Source organism: Nannobrachium achirus (assembly GCF_963921795.1).
Source record: "Nannobrachium achirus genome assembly, chromosome: 12".
Classification (NCBI taxonomy): Eukaryota; Metazoa; Chordata; class Actinopteri; order Myctophiformes; family Myctophidae; genus Nannobrachium; species Nannobrachium achirus.
Window position 1 is genome coordinate 17,380,592 of NC_137832.1, and position 22,139 is coordinate 17,402,730.

The 22,139-nt window shown below is 42.1% G+C and overlaps 1 protein-coding gene across 1 annotated transcript in view; it reads left to right on the forward strand.

The window, feature by feature from the left end:
* The window catches only part of citb (citron rho-interacting serine/threonine kinase b), a gene marked incomplete at both ends in the record, with an annotated part of 124,172 nt that overhangs the window by 21,963 nt on the left and 80,070 nt on the right, over positions 1–22,139 (forward strand). Inside the window, 9 exons of the mRNA XM_080738248.1 lie at positions 2,819–2,989; positions 3,673–3,726; positions 5,766–5,819; positions 8,204–8,344; positions 12,706–12,831; positions 16,409–16,504; positions 18,505–18,621; positions 19,509–19,618; positions 21,388–21,562. Coding sequence (XP_080594374.1) covers positions 2,819–2,989; positions 3,673–3,726; positions 5,766–5,819; positions 8,204–8,344; positions 12,706–12,831; positions 16,409–16,504; positions 18,505–18,621; positions 19,509–19,618; positions 21,388–21,562 — 1,044 coding nt within the window. The remainder of the gene's footprint in view (positions 1–2,818; positions 2,990–3,672; positions 3,727–5,765; positions 5,820–8,203; positions 8,345–12,705; positions 12,832–16,408; positions 16,505–18,504; positions 18,622–19,508; positions 19,619–21,387; positions 21,563–22,139) is intronic.

Here is a 22,139-nt window from a genome sequence, read left to right on the forward strand (position 1 = left end):
AGGGGTCTCCATAATGGGTAACTGGTCTGATATACATCACTGGCCAGATGGCCAAGAATTGGTGTGACCTTGTCGCCCTGAGAGCGTCTTACTAGTAATTATACGTTGATTTGTCAAGATATCACAGATGTCTCTTGGACATGGGAACACAGGAAGAAGGCATGATTCTGATAGTAGCAGCAAGGCTGTTGATGGTCCAACTCTAGTTTCCATGTAATGTTTCGGTGTGCAGACATCTTTTGTTTGTCTGAGTATATTCCTTCCACCCTTGTTGATGCCTTTTGTCTCGCTTGTCATATTCTGTCAGTTCAGTGCCAGTCTGGCTATGGAGGATGCTACGTTTCATTATCCTGATTGACAAGACAGTCTGCCTTGTGATTTGACAGGGAAATGGAGATGAAGCCTGTTGTCTGCGACTAATTCTTCATTAACTCTTTTACTGCTACAGACGTTCCTGTTCGCCCCAATTCTGAACGCTGCTCAAAGCCAATACGAACGCTTGTTCTTTTACCTTGTTGATGTCCGTAAGCTGAGGGGTTGCACGGGTGTGTACAGTAAAAACATCTCCCGTAATGCTGCTCTCAAAAATCCACTACACGTTAACACGGTTGTCCAATTCACTTCCTTGTTGTTTTCTCTCGATCTGTTGCTCTGAAACGATTCAATGGTCTGAAGGGATGGCAAGCCGAACGGCCCATTTCACATTAATTCTTGCATGAGGCTGCCCTCTGCTGCCAGTATGGCCAAAGTACATTATGTAATAATAAATATATATATATATATATATATATATTAGGGCTGGGACTTTAACTGATTAATTGTGATTAATTAACACATGGGCTGCTCAGGTTTATAACATTTCTAGCTGTTGCTGCTGCCGCCGTTCACTCACGCTTTATTTTGAAGAGCCGCGGAAGCTTCGTGCGTGTGCACGTGGGTGTCCACTGACGATTGAGGAAGATAATCCCTTTGTTTACAAACGCTCGCGAAACTAAAATCCAAACGCTGGCCGACCATCGCGTTATAGTGTCGCCGTGAAAACAATCAGATCTCTGCTTCCCTGGCGTTCTTTTCACCTCATTCAGAGATAAAGCCCTTTTTATGTTTCAAAGTAGAATGGAAATCAATGCAACCAGCCTGTGCCATTCTCTCTCTCTCTCTCTCTCTCTCTCTGCTACGGGGTGACGTATGGACTCGGGTCATTCAGAGGGCAGGCAGCAGCACGTACAGTTAACCCTTCGTTGTCTCCTTTTGGCATGGTGACACCTAGTGGCCTTAACTCGTTACTGAACGAGTTTGGCACCATGGTTGTTAATTACAGAAAATTAACGCGATTAAAAAAATTAATGCATTTTAATCGCACATAGTTTTTGCACCACAGAACCTTCAGTTTCGGGCATACCGATCATAGCGATGCACCAACCAAGAAGAGACAAAAACGCAAAGGGAGAGGTAGCCGATCAGAGCGCTTTGCTTGGCCCAGTGGAAATTTAGATTTAAAAAACTCACTCGTTGATTCACTCGTACAACAAAGTGTTTTACTTGAAAAAAATGCTTCTCGGGTCAAATATTAATATGCGATTAAAATGCGATTAATTGCGATTGATTAATTACAAAGCTACGGAGCCCCCTAGTGGCCACTGGAGGGGAAAAAATATCTAACGCTAATTCGTGGCCACAAATTAGTATTTCGTGGGCATGAATTAGTATTTCGTGGCCACCAATTACTATTTCGTGGGCATGAATTAGTATTTCGTGGCCACGAATTACTATTTCGTGGGCATGAATTAGTATTTCGTGGCCACCAATTACTATTTCGTGGCCACCAATTAGTATTTCGTGGCCACCAATTACTATTTCGTGGCCCCCAATTACTACTTCATGGCCACCAATTACTATACTATTTCGTGGCCACCAATTACTATTTGTGGCCACCAATTACTATTTTGTGGCCACCAATTACTATTTTGTGGGCATGAATTAGTATTTCGTGGCCACCAATTACTATTTCGTGGCCACTAATTAGTATTTCGTGGGCACGAATTAGTATTTCGTGGCCACCAATTACTATTTCGTGGCCACCATTTACTATTTCGTGGCCACGAATTAGCATTGTATATTTTTTTGCCCTCCAGTGGCCACTGCGGGGCTCCGTACAAAGCCAATAATTAATTAGATTAATTTTTTTAATCGCATCCCAGCCCTAATATATATATATATATAAAAAAAAGAAAAAATATTTTTCTATAACGTTGCAAAGGTAAGCTGCTTTTTGCTGGCAACAGACCCAATAAATAAATAATAACATCTGGCAGTAAAACTGTTGAGACGAAAGCTCTAAAATATTCTAGATCAGCGATATAACTTTTGGACCTGTGGGCCACGTTACAAAAATGTCAAGGGGCCGCGAGCCAGTTGATAAAATGACATTACTTGATAACTTCTCTCTTTTATTTGCTTTATTTCCACATAACTTCAGACAAGTGCAATGGGCATTATTTTATGGCTTGGAATTCCATATATATTCTGACATAATTTGAAAGTAATTTGCTACATTTTCTCTCTGTGCAATCAGTGAAAATCTGCGATTTCAATGGCCGCTTTCAAGATGTTTTGGCCATTATCTCTGGAACGCAAGATCCAATCTGCTCACTTGTTCTAGATCATTATGTACTTCCTTTTCTCTTTCTGCTTCCTTTATCTGTGCTCAACGACTCAATGTACATCATTCTGTTGCCATCAACCAAGTTGTACTGTACTTGTGTTTATGAGTCTTCTGTTGCAACGCTTCCTCCTCACTCATGTCCCTTCTCCCTAGGAGTACCATGCCCAGCTGGAGGAGATGCGTGTTGCCATCAGGCAGTTGGAGGAGGACCTATCGGCCGCCCGTCGACGGAGTGACCTGTACGAGGCTGAGTTGAAGGAGTCTCGACAGACCAGTGAGGAGCTGAAGAGGAAGGCTGCTGACTACCAACAGAGGATGCAGAAGGTCTGGACTATGGAGTGTAATCATTATTTTGTTTATTTAGTAACTCCTCTTTTCGCTACACACTAAATACCTTTATTATCCCACGGGGGAAATTCAGTTGCCCAGAGGCAGCACAGCAGTTTAAGGTTACAAGTTACAAAGAAGTAAGAAAAAGAGTACTGTAGTGTGTACAGTCCAAAGAGCAAGGCACACAAAAAGAGAACAATATAAACATAAAGTGTCAAAAAGCTGTTGCAAAAAGGAAGAATATATACATAAAGTGACCACGAAACATTCAGCGCTCATAAGTGACACACACGTCACACACAAAAAAAGCTATACTCAAAGCACAACTTAACAAACAGTGCACATAACAGTCAATGCTAGTCAATGCAACTCAAGTATCTCACCGCCATATCAACACAGCAATAGAACTCAGTTGAACCAACACAACCCAATAGTGCAGGGCCAAAATATTATCCAGAATATTTTTTTCCCCCTTTTTTAATAAAGTGTTGTGTTGTGATGCATTCTGAGCTTGTTGATCTGCTCTTTTAGCAAAATGTTTGCCCCCGAATAGGGATGTTAGGGCTCAAGTGGATATATATATATATATATATATATATATATATATATATATATATATATATATATACAATTGATAAAGTAGACACAACATGACAAATTCACACATATTTTCACAGGTGAAAGAGCAAGGCAAAGCAGAGACGGAGGAGCTTCTTTCCAAACTGGAAAAGGTAGTTCATTAATCCATTGGTTTGCAGAGTTTGCATACTGAAGAAGTAATAGATTCCTGTGATGTGTGAGGGGAGGACATATGTACTGTGTAGACGGGTGACAAATTAAAGTAATATCAACATAAGGTCTTTTACAGTATTGTGCCACCACAAGCTTCCAGAACAGCTTCACTATACATTGGCATAAATTGTACAAGTGTCTTGAACTCGACCATTCTTTAAAAAGATGTTCCCTCATTTGATGTTTTGAAGAAGGCGCTGGTCTAACACGTTGATCCAAAATCTCCCATAGGTGTACAACCGGGTTGAGATCTGATGACTGTGAAGGCCATAGCATTTGATTCACGTCATTTTCATACTCATCAAACCATTCAGTGACCCCTCGTGCCCTGTGGATGTGGGGGCATTGTCATCCAGGAAGAAACAACTCCCATCAGGATAGAAGTGTTTCAACGTAGGATGAAGGTGATCACTCAGCATAACTTTGTGTTGATCTGCAGCAGGGACCCTTCCCTCAAAGCCTCGGAGATAAGTGGACCCCAAACCGTGCTAGACAAATGCCACCCACAGCAAAACAAAGCCACTGGAGCCTCTCATTGTAGAGGTCGAGCAATCAGGCCTGTATTGTTCTGTTGGTGTACATCACATGCTCACTCACCCACTTGTGGAGAATATGGTGATATGACTCATCTGAACCAAACACTTTTTTCCCCACATCGCTGTAGAACAATAATGGTTTTTGCATCACTAAACCCTCAAATGTGAATTTGCCATCCGTACCAATAATGAACCCCGTATTCAACAGGCATCTACAGTATGTGTAACAAAACAGTTTGCGATCATGTTTATACATAGTATTAATTTCTGGAGCATTCATATGAAGAACGCATTTTCAAAGATGGAAATGATCGGTTGTTCATAAATTAACTGATATCAGAGCACCCTATGACATCAACACCAGATCTATGATCGCTCTGAAATCTGAGTAGATTCATCGAGTATATTTATGAATGCACCCAAACATTAGGCTACGCTTGGTGACACTCTCTAGTGTTACCATTGGGTATTTTTTATCAATCCTTAAAATAGACACAGTAATGAATGCTTTTTCGATGCATGTGTTTATGTCTGTCTGTGTGTGTGCGTGCGTGGCGCACAATGAAACGTCTGGCCACTTACTGTACAGCTTTTTCTTCTACATCTTGATCCAAAATCGAGATCAACTGGTCCTGCTCAGAATGTTTATACAGCATGATAGGATGTTAATAGTCTCGCGTGGCCAGACTGTTGCCTCCGCGATTTGGTCAAATGCTCCCGGCATACAGTCTGGCAAACCGGGGAAGAAATGATGAGTGCGAGATGAAGCGGAAGTGAAGCCCTCTCGTCACTTCCGTTTCAGTCTCACATCGCACACATTTATCATTATATAAATAAAAATCATATAAGCATGTTTAGCTTGCTGCTTAGCAGAAATGACATTTTAAAATATATTTTCTTGAACGGTAATGCCCGTTTCCATTACTCGCCGTTCGGGAGCTGCTGTTCCAGACTCTATATAGCATTCAGAGATTGTGGAATAGTTGTCTGGCTACGCGAGACTAGGATGTTAATGACTTAATTGTGGATTTGCACGCTATATGTTATCTTCTGCCACGACAGTACAAAGGCAGGGCCCTTAGCCAATGAGGTGCAATTGGAAATAGGTGGAAAAACATCTGGGAGTGGTGTTAGCTGGAGTATTGGTTGAGCTTCACATGACAGTTAGCACGCTACAGAATATAGTAACGAGCGAGCCCACACTGTTTCGTAGGAACAGTATGTCTAGTTGTATCATGTAATACACCTACATGGAAGCATCTGTTTGTTTCTCCACCTGTTTATTCAAGTTTTTCCTTTAATTTGTCACCTGTCTGTAAATAAACTATTTGACTTCATTTAATCATAAATGTGTGGATGGACCGATGAAGGCAGTGACAGTGACTTTGAAATGTAATTTAGCATATTTTACAATATGCATATAATTGTGTCCTTTTGTCTAGACAAATTCTGAGCAGCAGACTAAGATTCAGGAACTTCAGGAGAAGCTGGCAAAGGTAATTTTGTCTGAGAACCCTAATGGATTGACCATTACGAGCATACACCTCAGTCTGATAGCCTCCCACACACATAGGCTTTCATTTTACTCATACAATACAAACACATACAAATGCTGTACATCTAAAATTCAAAAAAAGATTTGTAAAGATATTGTTAGCAGTCACCATTTTACATACTGTATGAGATATGATCAATGCCATAATACTTAATAAGATAACATTATACATGTTCACGGTATTGTGTCATTACCAGATTTACAATTGTTACCCTCCCATTGAGCAATTTTCGGACTATTATAGTCTATCATCAGTCTAGTCTAAAAGTGAACGTTTTTAGACAGCTAGGCAGTATTAGATATTGAAACAACGTCATTTCAACGGCTATATAAACGGTCTACAGTATACATAGCCCCATATAGAACCTCACCCGTCGCTGCATACTGTTGTGCTCCGAGATGAGGTCCTAAAAAGATGGCGTAGCGATCGCTGGGACTGCCGCAACAACGAGTTGGAAAACACTCAAAACGACATTTTATCCAAAAAGTAAAGGTAGTTCCGAGCTCACAGACTGTGGTTTACCTAACCTCTGTAAATAAAACATCAACCACGGCGTTGGGAAAACGGCTTAAATGTTTTTTGGTGTCTACATAATAGACGCCTAAAAAACAGCTAATCAACATCTAGGCTAAGCCGTCTAAAAGAAACATTCACTTTTAGACCAATTCACTCTCTCCCTCTTCCTCCTCCTCTCATGTTTCCATTATACATTTATTTTTAGATCTGTGTATGACAATGAGCGTCAAAACAGTTTTTTTATTATCAAGTATTAGATGATTAATGCATTATCCAATCAGCATCAAATGCGAAAAGTATGTTGCACAAAGCTATTTCATGATGCCTGAAACTAACCACGTATGCATCACTGGGTATAGGCCACCTGGCCTGGAGGAGATATGTGCACCCATTTCTAGTCTTTTTTTTAATCTCACTGTTCTGTTACTCATTGTTTTTCTCTCTCTCGCTCTCTCTCCATATTTTTCCATTTTCAATAACTCTCCTGTACGCATTTTCCATTGTCTCTCTCGGTTTCTCTATCTATCTCTCCTGCTAATGACTTGTACAAGCCCTGCAGTGCCATCAACCATATGTTGATCATTGGACAATGGACTAATTAAACTAGCTTTATATTAAACCCTGAGCCACATTTTTTCTCTCCATTAGCAATCAAATACTTTTGCCTCATTACAGAAAATTCATTTCTTTAATATATTTCTGAAAAATAATGGGCCTCATATTCTGCTCATCGAAGTTTTCACGCAGTAGGTCACGTTGTTGATTTTGTGTTTTTCACTTAAGCAGCCTCCCTGAAAAAAAAATTAGTAATTATGTAACTGTTTTGCAGAATGAAAAATGTGCATTAGCCAGCACCCACTTGCTTATTGGCTCTCAGCCAAAGTGGATAGGCACCAAGAATCATTTGGAGGTCCTGTTCTATTCTAAATATGTAGTTGGCAGGCAAATAAGTCTTTCTGTGACAGTGGCTGCACTGGCTGCTGGTGAATTTGGGGATTTACCAATCACCAAGTCTACAGTATGCAGTCATAAATGGCAGTTTCCTGGTCAACTTTTGATCGGCATTCAACAGCTATGATCAACACTGGCCCATACAGTATGTTACACAACAACATCCTGTCTGCGGTCATGTGACCAAGTGACGTCATGAAGCATGCATTGACGCAGCAGGGCCGCCGTGTGCAATACAATGGTGGTGGGTCTGGGCATCCAGAGGGGATAAATGTGCCGCCATCTAGGGGCACCCAATGTGTTAACATGTCATTAGTCCGAATTTAGTTATGGTTACTGAAGTTAGGGTTAGGCATTCTTAACAGATTCGGACTAATGGGCTGTCGGAACAAAGAGGTTTCGGACCAATGCCATGGCTCCGTGGTGACTAAAACTAAGACTAAATATATTGACAATTTCGTCAACAAAATAAAAACTAGACTAAAACGTTAGGGAGGGACTAGTGGAGAAGAGAGTAATTTTATGTTTGGTTGCTCTCAGGTGTTGCGTGCTGAAAATAGCCGATCTACAAGCAGCGTGGCGCGTTGTTAGCTAACCAAGTGCAAAATACATTTTAGTCGACTAAATCAACTGTAGATTTAGTCGCCTAAAATCTTATGATGACTAAAATTAGACTAAAACTAATACTTTTCAGGTGACTAAATTATGACTAAAACGAAATTACATTTAATTCAAAAGACTATGACACTAAAACTAAATCAAAATTTGCTGTCAAAAACAACACTAGTCTAATAAGAAGTTGTTCATGTTCATCATACTGTACCGTATTGTCGGTCAACTCTCCTTTTGAATCACAGACAGTCAAGGCCAGCGCAGAAGCCACAGATCTGCTCCAGAGTATCAGAATGTCCAAAGACCGAATGGAGCGAGAGCTGGAGAGACTACAGACCAAGGAGGACTCCAGTGACAGCCTTCGTAGACGCCTACGGGAGACAGAGGTACACACACGCACGCACGCACGCACGCACGCACGCACGCACGCACGCACGCACGCACGCACACACACACACACACACACACACTAGTAACTAGGGCATTAAAGACTTGTGATTTTTGCAAGTCGACTCGACTCAGTAAAAAGTTGAGTTGAAGTCGACTTTATCGTTTGATGACATCATCACATCACACACGACGTCTGGAAGTGTTCATAACTCAATGCTATGTATTTCAGTGCCCTATTTGAAAGCTGTTATTGTAAAACGGTACTGTGCTTTTTTAAACCTGCTGAACTGTCCACTATTTTTCATCAGACTCTCAGTTTAGATTTTTTTTTTCTTATTTCCCTGTTCTGATTAAATACATTACTCTTACATTCCAGTTTGGAAAACACGTTTTGTTTTGTTTTTTACAGTTTTTTTGTTTTTTTGTTATTAGGGACAATTAAAGGCTACTGCCGTATTTAACCCATTTAGACCTGAGGCCGATTCTAAAAATGCCTTCTAAACAACAATTTTGTTGCTATTGTATATCGTCGTTGTCGGGTGAAAAACATGTATGTCCAAAACCGTTTGTTTTGCATTTATCATTTTAAAAATGATTTAAACTAGTGAAAACAGACGATCTGCAAGCACACAACGCCTCGCACCGTGCTTGTAGATCTGCTGTTTTCACTACATTTGTGCGACGGCCTTGTATGATGAAGCAGGGCTTTACTTTGCGAAAGAACGTACACATTTGAAACTTGGAGATACCAGGTTTCCACCCAACGACGACGATATACTGTACTGTACATAGCAACAACAACAACACAAACACGTGTTCCCGACCTGAAGGGTAAAAACAACAAAAGGGGTTGAGGCTGACTAAATGTCAAAACTAACAAGGGGCAATTGAAACTGGACTATAAGACTGAGACTAAATCTAAAAATGGCAGATAAATATGTAATACTAATGCATGAATGCTTGGGTTTAAATCCTATTAGTTGACCTTGTATCTGAATGGTACTCTCCTGTACTTTTCCTATGCGAACTTCTAATACAATATTTAATCACTCAATCAATGGTAGTGCAGACTTCACCTTTAAGCTAAATTAATTATGACCGTGGACTTAACATCATTGTTTTAATTGATGGCCTTCCTACTTTACGCCCTCACATATTTAACAACACTAAAGGCCAAGTGGCCTTGAACCTAAAATGATGAAATTACAGGCATGAGGGAGACTACCGTATTTTATTTTGTAGGACAAAAACAAAGTTTAATTGCTATTCTGAATCAAAACATCACTACCATGGTAAGCCATAACAGCAGTGTTTCACTTTTTAGCCATTGTTAGTGTGCTAATCTGTCTGGCACTGGCATTTTTCTAATTGGCTCTCCAGTGGTTTGCCATTGATTCAAGTGGCTCAGAACAGTCTTAAAAAACTTTTCTTTTTAAGTTTCTGGCCAAGTTCTGGGTACATCAAGAGCTCTATGTTTATTCATGGGTCATATTCCAGTGGTTTTCAAGCTGTGGGTCAGGAAAACACTTGATTTTGAAGTGACAATTTAATGACTTTTAAGACCTTTTTACAGTAATACCTAAAAAAATAAATGAAACAATAAATGAAAAAGGCCACACAGTCAAAAGTAATCAACAAACTATACAAACACTGACCAAATTGTCAATGAATATAAGAAATAGGCAAACGGGGTGCCCGCTGGCCTACTGGTCCAGGTGCATACCACTTAGGCATTGCCACATAGGTATGGATGCCTGGCGGCGTCGCCGGTTTGATTCCCGATCCGGACGACCTTTGCCGCGTGTCACTCCCCATCTCTCCCCCCATTTCCTGTCAGTCTGCTGTCCTATCTATAAAGGCATTAAAGCCCAAAAACAAATCTTTAAAAGAAAGAGGCAAACATTTTGATCTGCTATTTTCACAATATGTATCTGTGGAACCGAGTCAAACTAAATGACAAACGCCTGAACTCCTATAATTCCAAGTGCTTGTCTGTCAGGGTGGGGGGTCCCCAGTTCAAATATGATTATTATGGGTGGTCGCGGCCTGGAAAAGGTTGAGAACCACTGATATATTCAAACTCTCCAAACATCTAACCCGAATAGTCTACTCTACATGAAATGCTAATGAAAAATGGTATTATATTACTCAGCACAAATGTTAGCTTCTCCTTGTTGATCCCTGTCGCACACAGATTTAATTTGCTGTGACAAAATTGGTCCAACGTGTGTTCATGTTCATTTGAGTAATATTTCATTATGCTATGCATCAGACGCTGCAAGTGATCTTATGAATAATTCCAATTTCTTAGATAGCATGACGCACTAGAACTGTGATAATTAGCATAGGTTAAGTTATGAAATGGGGTCAGATGGGAGAAAGGCTGTGTGTCCGGTTTCAAACAGAGACCTGAAGACCTCTTAAATCATCACCGCTGAATACTAATTGGCCCCTTGAAGACATTTATTTATAAAAAAAACACATAAAAAAAAGTTGGATAATGAGGCTTATATCCATGGGGGTGTTATTGCTAACAAGCCAAACACATCCGACTACCACATCATCAGTTTTCCCTTGAAATGTAAATGTCAGGCTTAGTTGGAGCTCTTTGTGAATACATTATGTTCTCCAACTTGGACCATAAACAACGTCCACGATTCTAGAATCTTCTGAGTTCAAATGTGGGCTTTGAAACTTGTAAAGATACACTGTAAGATAATTATCTGTGTGTGTGTTTGTGTGGCGTGTGTGCGTGCATGCGTGGGTGCGTGCAGTGCGTGCGTGAGGCACACACGCACTGCATTTCCCATCTTTTGAGCATGCTGAATAATGATGTTAGGGAGCTGGCTATATCTTCCCGGTTTCTTGATCTTGAAGGAGATACAAGGTCCCTTCAGCCAGGGAGTCAGAACCACACTTCCTTGGGTTCAAAAGGAAAAACTATCTTGAACGATCTTTGTGACTCGACTGTGAGCCAGTGTGAGGGTCTCTGAGGACATAATAAACCAGTAAGATGCCCTAAGGGTGAGATGTGACCGTTAAGGGCGGAAACCACAGACTTGTAAGAGGGGGCGGGGCTTCAACAATTACAGCTCGTCCCTATTGGCCGTCTAAGTCCAGACATGGTACCATATGCTGCAAACTGAAGTTATGGCTGTTTAAAGCCCAGCCAATAGGCAGACACAGGGGGCGGGGCTTCAACAATTATAGCTCGTCCCTATTGTCGGGAAAAAGTCACAAGTCGTGTGAGCCTTTTAAAGTTGAAATCACGTTGCTAGGCAAAAGTAGGGCAGAGTTAAGATTGAGAGCAAAGTGTGACTGCCGCTGCTGGTTTAGTAGACAGAGGGGGCGGGGCTTCAACAATTACAGCTCGTCCCTATTGGCCGGAAAAAGGCCCAAGTCATGTGAGCGCTTTAAAGTTGAAATGACGTTGCTAGGCAAAAGTATGCCAGAGTAAGTGTGAGAGCAAAGTGTGACAGCCGTTTAGTAGACAGAGGGGTGGGGCTTCAACAATTACAGCTTGTCACTATTGGCCGGAGAAAGGACCAAGTCGTGTGAGCGTTTTAAAGTTGAAATCACGTTGCTAGGCAAAAGTATGGCAGAGTAAGAGTGAGAGCAAAGGGTGACAGCGTGTAACTTATGTTTTCATATTAACTGCTCCCTGACAGTCGCATGACCCCCGCACCTCGAATCCTGCTGGATCTGTTTCAATTTCAGCAGCAACAACACTGGACTGGTCTTAAACTCAGGGAAAACTTGCTCGTCTTCCCTCACTCTGTTTCCCGTTAATTTCTTAGGAACGCTGCTCTCAATGAGGACATTATCACTTTTACAGTAAAAGCCAGGTTACACAGGATGTGTAACCTGGCTTTACATTATGACATTATGACCTTTCCCTCTGGTTTCCCTCTACCCATGTACCTCATAGTTTGTGTCACACCACAGTGCTTGTCATATACCAGCCGCTCCGCTTATGATTATAGGTGCATCTACAGCACTTGTGTTCATCTTTTGCAGCCTATGACATGTACGATAGGTTTCCAACCACGTTGATGGCTTGCAAAAGTCTGTGCAATCTCTATCACTACATTCTGTGCAATCTCTATCACTAAATTCTGTGCAATCTTTATCATTAGCCACCAAATATGGGCGAAGATGGCATTACTAGTACCCCTCAGTGGTAATTGGGTAATTGTCCAAGATTAGCTGACTGTACTTTTACAGCACCTTGTATCTCTTATTTGGACATAAATAAATTACAATGTGTGTGTGTGTGTGTGTGTGTGTGTGTGTGTGTGTGTGTGTGTGCGTGCGTGCGTGCGTGCGTGCGTGCGTGCGTGCGTGCGTCTGCATATAGGATGGCAGAAAGACTCTGGAGAACCAGGTGAAGAGGCTGGAGATCGTGGAGCGTCGGGACATTAAGCTGAAGGAGGACATCCAGGGCAAGGCCCAGCAGATCCAAAACATGGCAGATAAGATACTGGTGAGGCCTGGGAGTCTGCCATTAGCACTGTGGTTCTCAACCTGTTCAGGCCGTGAGCCCCAAAATAGGGCATTAACGAAAAAGTCGACAAGTCGACTCAGTCGACTTCATTACACAAGTCGACTCCCACCAGAGAAAGTCAAAAGTCGAAGTTGAAAAAAAAAATCATACAGTTTCATACAGTTTGTTGTATACTTTTGATACAGTAATGTTATCGTTTTGAAAGTCATTCAAATTTTATCTTCGGGGTGCGCCCGCTGGCCTACCGGTCCAGGCGCATAACACTTAGGCATTGCCACATAGGCATGGATGCCTGGCGGGGTCGCGGGTTCGATTCCCGATCCGGACGACCTTTGCCACGTGTCACTCCCCATCTCTCCCCCCATTTCCTGTCAGTCAACTGTCCTATCAATAAAGGCATAAAAACAGCAGATCTACAAGCACACAACGCCTCGCACCGCGAGGCGTTGTGTGCTTGTAGATCGGCTGTTTTCACTATAGTTTAAATCATTTTAAAAATGATAAATACAAAACAAACGGTTTGGGACATACAAGGTTTCCACCCGACAGCGACGATATACTGTTTACATATACATACTGTGAAGTCTGAACGCAAAACCAACACACGAGTCACAAATGCCAGGTTTAATACACACTGTACTGTGCGTCGTTTTATTTAACAATCAACTTAACTTCTTCCCGTTTGGGGGCTTTAAATCAACATCAATATCACCACACCACATGACATGCTCTGATGCTCTGGGGAATTCCATGCATTTAGCGTTTTGTGTTTCCCAGTTCATTCGTCCATGCATTTTGCCTATAACAGAAAGAAACACTGCTATTAGAACCATGCCACATCTCACGGAATGGTGTGCCAGGGGAGAACACAGTGGCGTCATTTGCTTACCTCCCGATGAGGAGAGGTCTGCACAGCCGGAGAGCCAGGTACACAATGTCTGATTTCCCCAGAGTGGAGGAGGCGGCGGCCAGGTGTTGGCAACTCAAACTGATTGAGAATCAATCTAGGGACATACCTCCCGTCAATCACGCGACCGCGGTTTTCCCGGTGAACCTGAGCGCAACGGTGGGGGCACGGGAGTGTGGGGAACACACACCACTGCCGATGATGGAGAGGTTATATAGCTTTATGAATTGAGAGGAACTCTTGCCGATTCTGTAAGAGACCTGTCGCCAATTACAAGATATTTAAAAGTTATTTGGGGCCATGATGAACCTTTTCTTCCCACTACTAGACTAATAAGGATCTATATTGTCTGTGTACACATGACAATTAGTCATGTGTGGCAATATCGCGGTTCTACTAGTTTTATAGTAGGTTAGTGTAGGCTTAGAATAGAAGCATTTTCAGAAGTTAATTTAATGTTTTCCTTTATCCTCATCTAATCTTGCGCTAATGCACGCAACTGTTTTCGCCAGGTTTTAAGGCTTAGTAGGCTTTTCAGAAGTTAATTGAATGCTTTCCATTTAATGATTTCCTTTATAGTCATCTTGCGTTAATGCACTCAAGTGACGCAACTGTTTTCGCCAGGTTTTAAGGTCTTATTTTAGTTGTTTTCTCACAAGCTTGCGACCCTCCTTGCCCATCGGCCCCCACCGTTGCGGGCAGAAAATCACTCTGCCCAGGCACTGGCGCTCTCCATGGTGCTGATTCCTGCCTCCACTGTGAACACTTAGCCTATAGTAAACTAGACTCCTCCTGCCTTCTGAAAGGAGAGAGTCTGCTTTACGAGGCTAGTGTACACTTGTGACAACAGCAACTCTCACCTGATCGGTGGGAACCCCGCGGCAGAGACTCCACAATACGTACATACACACGGTACATACGTACATACGTAGGTGTACATACATAGTGTAGGAGTTTCCTCAGAGTTACTACAGGGGGGCCACCAAATCCTTGTGTGATAGGATAATATTTTTTAATTAAAAGCTTTGAACCCTCGCATCCCTATTCTGAGGAGAACTTTAGCCAAAAATAGCACATCTACAAGCTCGTGGCCTTTAAGCTGCCTTAACTTAAAGGCCAGTCCATGCCGTCTCCGACCACTGCACTTTTTGTCTGAGAGTTCCGACTTTCCGACGTGCAGCTTTCGGAACTCTAATTCGGGGTAATGCTTTTCAGAAGATGCGGGTGACGTTATTTTGTAGTTGAACCGGACCTTTCCGACGAAAGGTTCGGTGGTCGGAGACAGTATGGACGGGCCTTTAAGTTGAGGAGAGCTGGTACTTAAAGGAGTAGTTCACCCCCAAAATGACTTTTTTTCTATTGATTACTCACGCCATGGAGACTTGAATTCATGGATATTTTTTTGTTTTTGTCGCATTCCTAAACCAATAATTTGATTATAATGAATGTACCCCCGTTGATTCCGGTAGGGGACCCAAAGTGTCTTTGGGTCCCCTACCGGAATCAATGGGGGCTTTATTGGCTTAGGGGCTGTATTGGCTTAGGAATATGACAAAAGCTAAAAAATGTCCATAAATTCAAGTCTCCATGAGTTGAGTAATCAATAGAAAAAAAGTCATTTTGGGGGTGAACTACTCCTTTGAGACCAGGGGTTTTCAAAGTGGGTGACGGGGCACCCTGGGGTGCCGTGGCAGCAGCCCAGGGGTGCCGCGAGATAATTTGATAATAGTTGGAATTTATTTGGACACTTAAAAAATATATGTAGTATCATTTTAAACGTGTAATACAATGTTATTTTCAGTCAGTTCTAACCAAAATGTCTATTATCTCAACGTTTTCCTTGCAATATAATCGCTAAAATATGCTATAAATATAAGGTGCTGGGAGTGAAAATTATGAATATAATGTAGGGGTGCTTCGGATGAAAGATAGATTTATGGGGGTGCCTTGAGCCCAAAAGCAAAAAGTTTGGGAACCCCTGCTTAAGACAATCAAAACCCACAGTGTTCAAACCTGTGTCCTCACCAGGGACGTGCTGGTCATTGGGAAAAGCGGGACAACTCCCGAATGGCCGGTTCATTCCCGGCCGGTCCAGGCGAAAAAATTAAAAATAAAATGTCGGCCTTCGTACCATTTTGGGGGCTGGGCGGCCAACCAAGTAAATCGTCACTGTCGGGCAGAAACCTCGTATCTCCAAGTTTCAAATGTGTTGATTTTTTGCGCAAAGCAAAGCCCTACTTCATCATACAAGGCCGTCGCACAAAAGTAGTGAAAACAGCAGATCTACAAGCACACAACGCCTCGCGGTGCGAGGCGTTGTGTGCTTGCAGATCGTCTGTTTTCACTAGTTTAAATCATTTTTAAAATGATGAATACAAAACAAACGGTTTTGGACATACAAGGTTTCCACCCGACAACAACGAAATATAACTCATGTAATTGGCCCACTGGCTTGTCACTTGTCATGATCTGAAGTGGCAAATCTTTGAGTAGCAGCAGCGCTATAGAGAGGGATCTCTCTCTATAGCGCGCAATGAGGGCCTCTCCAACTCTTTTTCCCGGGCTGAATCAGGGGCCCAGCATGTCCCTGGTCTTCACTCATGTGCTCTTTAACCTCAAGTGATCCGTGTTGTTTGTGTGTTTGTGCAGGAGCTGGAGGAACAGCTGCGGGAGACGCAAGCTGCAGCCCAGCGTGTTGAGACCCTCCTGGAACAGAAGGAGAGGCTCTATGAAGACAAGATCAAGGTGGAGTCTCAGAGCACACAGAAAACTGAGAACAGTTCTGGCCCGTGGAAGTGTTTCCAACTTCAAAGTTGGTTGTTGGTATTTGGGGTTTTCAATGGAGTCCGCTTCAGTCACTCACACATGTACTATTGGCTTTTTGAGCGGTGGTAAACCGCTCCATAGAGTGGATGTGCGTGTGTTTGTAGCCACTTTTTCCTCAGCGTTTTGCCATAGCAATGTGTGTGTGTGTGTGTAGCCTGTATTACATCACCAATTACATCCTAGACCTATATACTAGTCTGAAGACGTTATGGAAGCACGACCACCGCTCACTTCACATTGGGTGTGATTTTTTAATATTTAAATGAAAACAATAATAGAAATGCAAATACAGTAAATAGACAATGACGTATTGTGGGCTTGTAAATTGGCTATTTTAGATGCACAACACCCACGTGCACCTAAGTAGAACAGGGCATTTATATGCAGGATGTGGATGTCCAAACATCATGCAGGTAGCACATTATTGTCCTGCCAAAATATAGCATTATACAGTAGTATACACCAGTAAGACGCCTAAGGGCGAAAAACGACCTCGCCCTAAAGGGCGAGGTTGTCTTGGCCATCTGTAATTGGCCATCTGTATTGGCCATATATGGATTATGTTAGTGTGGTAATGATGCCCCTAATGATGCCCCTAACAGGGCTTCATCAGGGAATGCCCATATATGGACTTTTATTTTATCTGTTATTAATATATATCGGACCAGTTACCCATATATGGAGATCCCTGATAGCTATATATGGAGATCTATGTACTGTATATGGAGATATGGGCATATTGGTTGGATCTGCGGTTCTACAAAAGAAACGTTGTTTCATACAACTGTACATTGTGCAAGTACAGAAACGGCAGGGGAACACAGCTAAGAACGTAAGCAAAAATCTGAGCTATCCGTGTGCAAAAGTTGGAGTCAGTAGAACCAACCGTGTGCTGCCTGTGAGACCCCAGACATGTTTACTCGGTTACTCGTTATGTGAAAGTCCTATGACGTCTATGACGTCTGAGATCATACATACAATCCCTTTTATGCCCATATAGAACCAACCGTGTGCTGTGAGACCCCAGACATGTGTCTGTGCGTGTCAGACAAGGGATTCTATTGTAACGGAACACCCAGATATGGGCTTAATATTGATGGGCGTGAAAGGGATTCTATCAGTGTGGTTGCGCTAACAGGGAGATCAGCTCCATATAAGGAGATCGAGGTGATGATCCAGTCGTTTCCATGTATGGATATCCAGGGTTTGATCTTTGATGAGGTGATGTCAACAATATGATGTCACAACAATGTGACATTGGCATTGAGGCGTTGCGGCTCTACGACGGACAAGATATGCCGGTTTTCATAGTTAACTGCGACTGGTCGCAATTATTTTATTTCTTCAACAGTATATATTTGTATGTACTTACAGTACACATTTGAACCATTTTCCAAACCAGCTAAGCCTGCTAATGCTTTTATTCTAACTGTTATGGTTAGGCAACATGAACATCTGCACACATTTTGAACGTCTTATATCGTCACTGTCGGGCAGAAACCTCGTATCTCCAAGTTTCAAATTTGTGCATTTCTTTGCAAAGTAAAGCCCTGCTTCATCATACAAGGCCATCACACAAAAGTAGTGAAAACAGCTGATCTACAAGCACACAACGCCTCGCGGTGCGAGGCGTTGTGTGCTTTTAGATCGGCTGTTTTCACTAGTTTAAATCATTTTAAAAATTATAAATGCAAAACAAACGGTTTTGGACATACAAGGTTTCCACCCGACAACGACGATATTATTCTCTGAACATTGTGTGCAATTCAAATCTCATACATCATTTATGTATTTTGCCGTCATGGCAAGATGAATGCAGCATTGTGAGAATGATTCCGTTCCCTCACTCACCTCTTACTCGCCTGTCTGTTTCAGTAAAGCCAACTGTGGTTCTGTGGTTGTGTGGTGTGTGTGGGCAGATTCTGGAGTCCCAGATGAAGGCAGACATGGCTGACAAGGAGATGCTGGAGGCCAGTCAGATCAAGTACGAAGAGGAGGTACAGCAGAAGTGCAGCATCATCAGCGAGCAGAAGGCGGTAAGAGCTGTGTGAGCCTGCTGGAGATTTTCTCTGTTTTGAAAATGTTAAAAGTGGTGAAATAATTTGAGTACCTGAGACGAATAACAGTATAAGTCTATATTTGAATTTTTTTGAATATATATATTTTTGGATTTACCATCTGTTAAATTGTTAATGCAATCCCCCTTCATTTTGTTTAATTGTCGGTTTTAATGTTATCTGCTCCCTTTGTCTGCTGAATATTGCTTGTACGGACTTAGACTGTTGTTCGACAAACTGCTGGAGATATACTGTTTTTCCACTTTCCATAAGTATTATGTCTTATAATTCCCAATGTATATGAGTTAAGTAAAAAAATCTAACTCAACAAAATGAGGGGAGAGTACATTAAGACTTTGAGAAATTAAAAACTTCTAGTTTGTGGTTTACAGTCTGGTAAATCAAAAAAATGTCTTTATCCAAAATTTTAAAATACGGACTTAGACTGTTATTCGTCTCAGGTACTCAATGTTAAATCCACAGAGAGATGTATTGACCAATAGTATTGATCTAAATGATATAATTAAAGGTGGTGCCATAGTTTTGTACTTTTTCTGTTTTGTATGTGTCTATGGAGTTAACATTAGGCTACTCTACTCTACTCTCTACTCTAACCCCCAGGTGTGGTTAAAATGTGCAAATATGACTGCAAATATATCAAACATACCGGTAAAATCTGAGTTGGCTCTATACTTGGTCTGCTCTTTTTTCCCCAGCCGACACCATATATCTTCACCAAAAATAGCCGATCTACAAGCTCGCGGCTGTTCGCGTTGCAATGCATCATGAGCTTTTAGATCGGCTATTTCTGCGATGCTGCAGTTCAAGAGGTTCAAATGTTGCATTATCCCCTGCTCTCCTTGCAGACCATCAACGCCATGGACTCCAAGATGAACAGCCTGGAGCAGAGGATCGCTGAGCTGTCCGAGGCCAACAAACTGGCAGCTAACAGCAGCATCTACACACAGAAAAACATGTAAGTCACAAAGAATGAGTTATTTGCGACCGTATGTCGCATTTAGTACGATGAAAACCTGCAGATCATGTCCGTCCGTCACGCCTCATGTCACGCTCCATATGGCCAAGATCCCTGATGTCATCAATATTAAGCCGAATGCCCATATATGGTCCGTGTGTGCATGTGTTTGTGTGTGTGGCAACTGGCAAACACTGAAGTAGTGGCCATTCTGGCCAAATATGCACAGGCCACAGACACCGTGTCACTGCTTCACAGCGTCGGGTGGGACTCTACTGTACAAACCATGCCTAGGAAAGTGTCAGACATTGTTCTGTGTATGTGCCATGCTATTAAATTAAAAAAGAAATAGGGGGCGGTGACTGATGTTATTTTCCCAGGAAGAGTGAGAGGTTTCTTTTGTTGCTCACAGCATAAAACCAAACAAAATCCAGTGTGTTTAATTCATGTGTCAAACTAAAAATGAATGTGTGCAAAGCCGTCAACACAGTAATTAGTCATTCATAACAACTCATTTCTGTTTTACTTTTAATTAATAAAAGGTAACTGAGAGCCGTATTTTATATCAAGATGCTTCACCCATGTACAAATGCATTCATGACACCTCAACTCGTACTCGCCAATTTTAAAATGAACTATATACTCTACTGTACAGTCTGCGCGCACGCACGCACACGCACGCGCGCGCGCACACACACACACACACACACACACACACACACACACACACACACACACACACACACACACACACACACACACACACACACACACACACTCACATACAGTACACACACACACAAACAATTATAAACTGAACAGCAGGTGAAACACTCAGTGAGTCTCACGCCAATTAGTGCGAGCATTGACGGAAGAGAATCTTGGGTAATGTAGGCAAAGTCTCTGGGTGCCATGTTAGTTGTGCCCGAGAATCTAGAACGGAACCAGACCTAGAACCACAGTTCTTTTGGTGGAAAAGGGGTGTGGTTCAGGTTGAATTCACTCCACCTACATCCAGCACCACCGTATCCACAAGTTTCCTATGTCCCATGCCGTAATGTGCTGCTGTGCCACCTGAATCTCTGCATTGTGATTACTTGGTGATTTGTTAAAGAGGTGGTACCATAGTTTTGTACTTTTTCTGTTTTTCATGTGTCTAGGAGGTTGAAAGTACTTCATTAGACCCCCTGATGTGTTTTTTTTTTTTTTGGAAAAATGATGTATTCTCTTAGTATTTGTTTGTTTTCTCTTGGAGGCTGCCACCTTGTGGCCAAAAGTGTCAGTTAAAAAACACAGATACTAAGGGTGTCACAGTATCAACTCCTCCCCAATTGCCATTCACCCCACACTGTGGGGTGTGGCTATATCAGCTGGGTCACCACCCACCATGCCAGCCATGCATACTTAATGAACTGGGGGTGTGGCCACATAAAAACCCAATTTTAACTCTTTCTGTATACTTTTTTGGAAAAAATCTTCCTCCTAGTATAATCATAATACCTGATAATCATGTTTTAGAGGGGGGGAAATCATGGCACCACCTCTTTAAGTGATTTGAATCAGCTGTGTAGAGGAAGTGAAGCACACATTTTCCCCAGTAAGCTTGTTGGGAAACTTGTGGATAGTGCTGAAGTGGTGTATTTGACCTAATGTAGGTATCTTGTTATTGGTGGTAACCAGGGTATTAATAGGTATGTAGGTAATGTAGGTATCTTGTTATTGGTGGTAACCAGGGTATTAATAAATATCGTGTGTCGTTTCCCTGTCAGGAAAGCCCAGGAAGAGATGATCTCGGAGCTCCGGCAGCAGAAGTTCTACCTGGAGTCCCAGGCAGGGAAACTGGAGGCCCAGAACGCCAAGCTGGAGGAACACCTGGAGAAGATGAGCCAGCAGGAGCAGAGCAACAAGAGCCGCGTGCTGGAGCTGGAAACCAGGCTCAGAGAGGTGATGGGGGAGAGATGGCCTGAAGTCTGGAGAGCAACAGAGAGTGTTAGAGCAGTGGTTCTCAACCTTTTCAGGCTGAAACCCCCAAAATAATCGTATTTTAACTGGGGACCCCCCACCCTGCACAAGCACTTGGACATTACATTTTGACTCTATCTATTCCATTGTGAAAATAGCATGTAGATCTGCTATTTTCACAATTGCCTCTAATATTTGACAATTTGACCAATGTTTGACCAGAGGGGGGTCACTAAAAAGGTCTTTAAAGTCCTTAAATTGTCACTTTAGAAATGTGCAGATACCCTTTATACACTTATACTGTATGTTAGTCTCTTTACTGTTGAGTGAGAAAACAATGTTAACATTTAGCTAAACCCACAGGTTGAGAACCATTGTGTTAGAGGACAAGTAGAAGGGAGAGCATAGGAGAGTGAGAAGAGTAAAAGGAGAGAGGGTATAAGTGCAAGTTAAGTGAGGATGTGAGGAAATAGGAGATGGAAAGAGTGGAAGAGTGGGGAAAACATTAAGACCTGGAGATGAGACTAAAGGCCCAAAAATATCTGCCACAGATATTTAT